This window comes from Rhizopus microsporus, assembly GCF_002708625.1.
Source record: "Rhizopus microsporus ATCC 52813 unplaced genomic scaffold scaffold_23, whole genome shotgun sequence".
Lineage (NCBI taxonomy): Eukaryota > Fungi > Mucoromycota > Mucoromycetes > Mucorales > Rhizopodaceae > Rhizopus > Rhizopus microsporus.
This window is the reverse complement of record NW_019671938.1, coordinates 250,022-256,021: the sequence shown is the minus strand read 5'-3', so window position 1 is coordinate 256,021 and position 6,000 is coordinate 250,022. Positions and strand designations below refer to the sequence as shown.

The window sequence follows — 6,000 nt, the reverse complement described above, 5'->3', positions numbered from 1 at the left end:
AGAAAAAAGGATAAAAAAAGGAGAGAAGATGTAGGACGGAAAATAAAGTCGCACCCAGTAATAATAATAATAAAACAGATGCCGCCGCACTCAATAAGACATCGACTATCCCATTCTTTAAATATATGCAACCCATCTTTCGACTTGTTTATAGGATTACGAAAAAGAAAAAACCATAGATTATAGGAATAAAGTCCATTTTATTTAACTGGTGCTTTCACATTCATGACCCTCCCATGCCTACGCGCCCATTCGACACAAGCTTTATTTTGTTGATCACATAGAGTCAATAGAACGCGCCTTTGAACCAATTCTGCAACACAAGACCAGTCGTCAATCCAGTGACACTCCTTCATTTCAAACACAGACAAGTTTGGACAATATTTGACAAAGGCTTGAATGGTCTTGTTGGTTAGTTTATAGCAGTTATTGACCGATATTCGTTCTAATTTCTTTCCTCTGTGCTTAGCAAGCAGCACCAAGCATTCGTCCGTCATATCACATCCAGCTAAGCCTAGAACAGCCACTTTGGTATATTTTGCAATCAAAGAAATAGATTGGATCGATATTCTGTCTCTATCTCGCACTCTTCCCACATTCAAGTGATGTAAGTTTCGACATTTTTCAGCAATGACAGAGATGGAAGCATCGGATATTTGGCCACAGGCTCGTAGGTCCAAGTGTGATAGTCTTGGACAATGATGCGCAACAGACATGATAAAACTATCCGTGATCTTGTTGCATCCAGCCAAAGATATGTAAGTGAGGGTCGAATAGACGTTATTTTTCACAAACAAGTCGAGTGAAATGTCCGAAAGGTAATCACAGATATAAAAGTCCAGCTTTTCTAATCGGTTGATACACGGTGCTACTTGCTGTAAGAGGCCATTCAGAGATTTTTCCTTGATTTTACGCAATTGAATGGATCGAATCGCTTTATAATATTTTACGTTGCTTTGAGTTATGGTGGATGTAAACTTTTTAAATGATTCATATTCTGATTTGCTATCTTCAAATACGATATGCTTCCACAAGTATCGAGATGTACAATCATGCCAAAGTGAATTGACGAATAGGCATTGATAGATTTGTTTATATGTATTATTCATCGACTTGTCTTCGATGATCCATGACAATATTTGACATATGATCTCTGGTATTTGTAAGGCTAAAGGTGTAGAATTATTCTGTAGGGTATTCATTTTATGTAAAAAAAAGAAAAAGAGACAGAGAACGAACAGAAATACGGAAATTATTATTGTTATAAAAGAAAGGACTGACCCCAAGTTTGTTATTAAATTGCAAGTTAAATCTTTGGTCTAAACAATTGACGTTCTTCAAATCGAATTGGAACAATCATTAAATCTCTAATTCCTTGTATTTCTTCTTGTCTTAATCCACACTCATTTCTTATATATCCTTCAATACTTCCATATTTCTCTTTTACTAGACGAATCGTTTCCTTCATAGCAATGTATCTAATGTGTGTTAATATTATTCTTACTTGCATTCATCTCACTTACGGTGCTGATGTAACAATGCGAACATCATCCACTGTTACGTTCAGATGAACCGCCTTCCTTTGTAATTCTTCTTCAGGTTCTAGATGTACATGAGTATCATTCTTTTTTTTTTTTTTTTAGGTATATCTTACCCCAATAACCAAGGCTGCTCAGTCCATACTCATTTGCAATAATTTCATCATCCACCCCACATAAACCTAACAATAACATACAAAAGATACCCGTGCGATCTTTTCCTGCCGTGCAATGAACAATAATCGACTTGTTGGAGTGAATTGAGTGGTTTTGGAGCAAATGCAAAAATATTTTTCTATAGTAAGGTGCTCCTTTTTCTAATATAACAGAGTACACTTTAGGAAATCCATAGGGACCTTCAAAATAGCCCTTCCATCGACTAGCCATTGCTGCTGGTGAATAATCTGCCTTGGTAAACATGGCCGATGGGACATGAGTGACACCATGAATATCTCTGTTCAAGTGAATAAGGATTTCGCTTTAAGTGTTTATCTATCTTACGGCATATGTCCTTGTCTCTCAATTTCTGGCTCTGAACGGAAATCGAAGACAGCAATGACATTGAGTCTTTTTAGAGTTTCTATTCCTTTAGGCGTGATACCTGCAAGACTGCAAAAAAAATAAGTTCATTATAACTGATTTCATCATGAATCACTACTCACTGTCCACATCTAAAGATGATTCTCTCTCGTATATATCCACTGCCATCCTTAATTGGCCAGCCACCAACATCTCTGAAATTCATGACTCCTTCCACATCAATCCAACGAGGAATGACCACACTGACATGTTGACCCATAGCCACTGCTTTTCGATAAGCATCCTTTTCGTGTTTATCAAAGTATTTCAGAATAATGTCGATCAAGTCATCATGGTGACTCATAAATTGGTGATCTGTGTTGGGTAGCAACATGAGTGTGTGATTTGAAATCTTGTTTGCAAACATGGCCGCGTGATATGCAGGTACAACCTATACGATCACTTTTCTGTTAGAACTCCAATGATAGATTCAACGCTATGGTGTGTGACCTTATCGTCTATACTGTGAATAGTTAAGACACACGTTGCTTTAGGCATATGTATGACTAATACAAAGAGATTAACTATGGTCACATCAAAGGTGCACTGTCCTACCGTGAGAGTTATCCCAAGCAGCATAAGCCTCGTATGCTTCACGATTCACTTTGAAATCGTTTAATCTTCCTTTCTGATAGACCTTCCACATGAAGTATCCCTATGATGGTATCTATCAGTTGCTATATCATCTAGAGGCTCTACTCACATTCTTTTCTAAAGACGCTTTATCTTGTTGTGAAATCAATGCATCATCTTTCGTGAGAAAAGGCGCAGCGATATTAACGAAATGACTTAATGGTCTCTCGCACGTATTTGCATATTTTAATCCACTAAGAGAGCCTGTTCGATCGTGTGTTCAATGACCCATATGTTTTTACATTTTCATGATTACCTCTGCCAAAGCCAATGATGGCATAGATTTCATATCCGTGTGACTCAAAATGACTAGCCACATAATGGATATCTTCAGCATCTTTCTATATTAAATTTTAATACGACACAGTATAGACACGTTTTTTTTTTACTTCTATATGGTCATAACCAGGTTGACCATCACTATCTCCGTTACCACAAAAGTCAAAACGAAAAGAGCTGTATGGTAACTGCTTGGCCAAGCTTTCTTGATATAAATGATTTTTATGTCCTTATAAAAGTAAATAATACGCAGCTCTAGTGTACGGTTTATGTGTACCTTGTTCTCCATGAACAATTAGGACAAGTCTTTTCTCTCTAGATTTCTCTTGTAATATTCCTACAATTTGTTCACCATTTCCATTTGTAATATGAACAGTCGTCATTTTGAAGAAGAAAATAAAAAATAAAAAAAAAAAAACGAAAAAGTCCTTACAAAAAGTATAAAGTCATTGTTTTGGTCACACCAATTTTTTGCACCACGTCAAATTCCAGACATGATGTCAGTTGATCCATAAATGAAGTTGTGCCTTTTTTTTGTCATTGAAATTAGGCAAAAAAATAATAGTATCTTTTGATAAAAACGATACTTTTGTGCGTACTTTCTATAATCTTTTTATTATTCTACAAGTTATCTACAGAATCAAGTACGTCCAAAGTTAAAGTACTATATTCAATAGCGTTATTATCGTTTATGCAAACACACAAAGATTGTTTACCTTTTCACGGAACAAGAAATGACCTGGTCGTTTTGGATCTTCTTGTCCTTTCTCAATTATTTCTGCTTTTTCGGTCTCTGTTAAATCATCTTCTTTAGTCCATGCCTTGATCTTTTCCATAGTAATCAATCTTCGAGACCACTGTCCAAAGTTTTGCTCACTATTTGCCACCAACTTCATGCATGGATGTTGAGGAACATCCGTGTTGGAGTACTCATCTACAACAGTAGGTAACCAATAAACCAACCGTCCGCCCACTGTAAGATGTCGAGCAGAAAATTTCAAAAGATCAACAAGGACTTCTGACATTTCATATGGCTTTGTAGGTGGATAATAGTCATCCCTTGTATGCATTGGTATACCATCATAAGTTCTCATTGCCAACTCTTTACCATCATTTCTCCCTAGTTTTTTGGCTCCTGCACGGACACCATAGGGAGGATCTGTCACGATGGCATCTATCCATTCCGTCGTTCTCCAAGGATTATGACAAATATCAAACACGAGTGTATCCAATACTCGGCCCTGCAAGTTATACTGTTCCACATTGGAGCGAATACCTTTCTCGCCCTTTCCTCTGATCTGTCTACCGTCAATATCTGATCCCAATGTATAAGCTCCAAAATGAGCGCAGGTGAACAAAAAGCTGCCTGTTCCCACAAATGGATCGTACACAATCTTTCCTGGTGCGGCTAATGCTTGATTTGCCATGACAAGTGATAATTCGGCATCCATAGATGTTGTACCCAAGTATTTTCTCTTTTTTAAATTGTACTTGTTGACAAGCTCTCGACTACCAGTAGCAACCTAAGAAATACATTAGATTTTGTTATCAAAGTGTGTCGTCACACTTGCCAGTTTTCCCATATAAATGTAATGAGGTTCAGTTTGAGTACGCTTGTTGGTAAAAGCATTCTCGATGCCATGGTCAGCTAATACATGAAACTGGACGTCTGGATTTTTCATGTCAATGGGTCCTTCGAATCCAAGGTAGGAAAATGAATTGATGATCTTTAGTTGATCTTTGGCATTAATAGTTGAGCCAAAAGCTGATACCACAAATTTGAAAGAACAAGTCATGTATTCGTTCCAACGATCTGACGTCTTTTTGACTTGTGAATGAAGTTCTTCATAGGTTGATCCTTCTCCCCAAAGCTCAAAAATGTGTCTATATGTAAAGTATAAATGTATATTCTCTTGTATAATTGCTTCTTACTTGATCAGAATAGCTCGTTTAACAAGCTTTTGTGCGTCTTGTACCGAGTTCAGTTCAACTTTAAAGAAAGGATTCTACAATAGAATAAGCTTATAGTCTATATGATGTTTTTTCCTCTCTCTCTTTCTCTTTTTACATTCAGTTTATAGTTGTCAGGTTCATATTTAATATCTACATTTTCAAGTTTTGCAAGTGCGAGCAATTCCGGTAATCGGAACTCGTCATGGAACTATATCATTTCTTTCTTTAGAAAAGAAAATATTAATGACTATATATAAAAACTAACCTGAGCAAATTGTACAAGGAAACTAGGCATAATTTGCTATACTTGAAATCAAACAAGATTTTTTGGTATTTCCATAAAAAAAAAGGCGCCAACCAAAGCCACGAAAAACTCAGCTTAAGAGAGGGATTAGAAAAGGGCTACACTCGGCAGTGGTTAATGATTATGGTACTTTGACAACCTTTCAGACAACTTTCAAAAGAGCATTACTTCTTTTCTGTATTAAACAGAAAAGCTTTATTTTATTCGTATTGTTATGATAATTCTTGTACACGTCATTATAAATAACCATGGTTTTATTAAGCCAATTCAACTTCATTCGTGCTGAAATTCTTTAATGCATCTTCAAGGCTTTGATTTAACTTGTAATAGTACAAGCAATGTATTGATTGTTCTAGCATTCCTGAATCATCTTTTATTTGCCACGCTACATCCTCAATATATAGGTTTTCGCAGCAAAAAAATAAATAACCGTTCTTGAAGTCCACAATAGATTTACAATCAGAGCCACACTTTTGACAAACAATTTTTTCCAGCATATACGCCTTCGATAGTATAAGAAACAGAGAATATATAAAAAAGGCTTTTTTTTTTGGACGAGCATCCCCTTTTTTAAATGTTGCATTACTCTTTTTCATGACTGGGTTGGTGTGACGAAGAAGCAAGTCGCACCAAATGACTAAAACAGAATTCGGATCCGAAGATGAATATGGAATCCAAGTTAACCATATACTTATCGAACATCGAACAACTGTG

General features: G+C 36.3%; 3 protein-coding genes across 3 annotated transcripts; all 3 read right to left on the bottom strand.

The window, feature by feature from the left end:
- Positions 1–23: 23 nt before the first annotated feature.
- Positions 24–1,645, bottom strand: RHIMIDRAFT_74354 (RNI-like protein). The gene has a single exon (XM_023615638.1). It carries the CDS (start codon positions 1,200–1,202, stop codon positions 201–203), a length of 1,002 nt encoding a protein of 333 aa, XP_023462285.1. The 5' UTR covers positions 1,203–1,645; the 3' UTR covers positions 24–200.
- Positions 1,307–3,412, bottom strand: RHIMIDRAFT_241588 (alpha/beta-hydrolase; the record flags this gene model as incomplete). The annotated part of the gene is made up of 11 exons (XM_023609612.1): positions 1,307–1,478; positions 1,524–1,602; positions 1,655–1,992; positions 2,040–2,147; positions 2,201–2,508; positions 2,568–2,623; positions 2,673–2,772; positions 2,821–2,954; positions 3,007–3,091; positions 3,140–3,258; positions 3,307–3,412. The coding sequence occupies 11 exons, from the start codon at positions 3,410–3,412 to the stop codon at positions 1,307–1,309; spliced, it is 1,605 nt and encodes a 534-aa protein (XP_023462284.1).
- Positions 3,413–3,622: 210 nt separating this feature from the next.
- On the bottom strand, positions 3,623–5,410 carry RHIMIDRAFT_74324 (tRNA guanosine-2'-O-methyltransferase). The gene is made up of 6 exons (XM_023615637.1): positions 5,248–5,410; positions 5,098–5,190; positions 4,962–5,035; positions 4,601–4,913; positions 3,746–4,552; positions 3,623–3,693 (listed from the first exon to the last, which is right to left on the bottom strand). Exons 1-6 carry the CDS (start codon positions 5,275–5,277, stop codon positions 3,670–3,672), a joined length of 1,341 nt encoding a protein of 446 aa, XP_023462283.1. The 5' UTR covers positions 5,278–5,410; the 3' UTR covers positions 3,623–3,669.
- Positions 5,411–6,000: the final 590 nt, after the last annotated feature.

Bases quoted from the DNA above. Each gene is read 5' to 3' on its own strand.
- RHIMIDRAFT_74354 (XM_023615638.1), bottom strand. From the start codon at position 1,202: ATGAATACCCTACAGAATAATTCTACACCTTTAGCCTTACAAATACCA.
- RHIMIDRAFT_74324 (XM_023615637.1), bottom strand. From the start codon at position 5,277: ATGCCTAGTTTCCTTGTACAATTTGCTCAG. The intron at 4,553-4,600 runs GCAAGTGTGACG...TGTATTTCTTAG, and splicing joins ACATTTATATGGGAAAACTG to GTTGCTACTGGTAGTCGAGA. The intron at 3,694-3,745 runs GTAAACAATCTT...TATTGAATATAG, and splicing joins ATTTCTTGTTCCGTGAAAAG to TACTTTAACTTTGGACGTAC.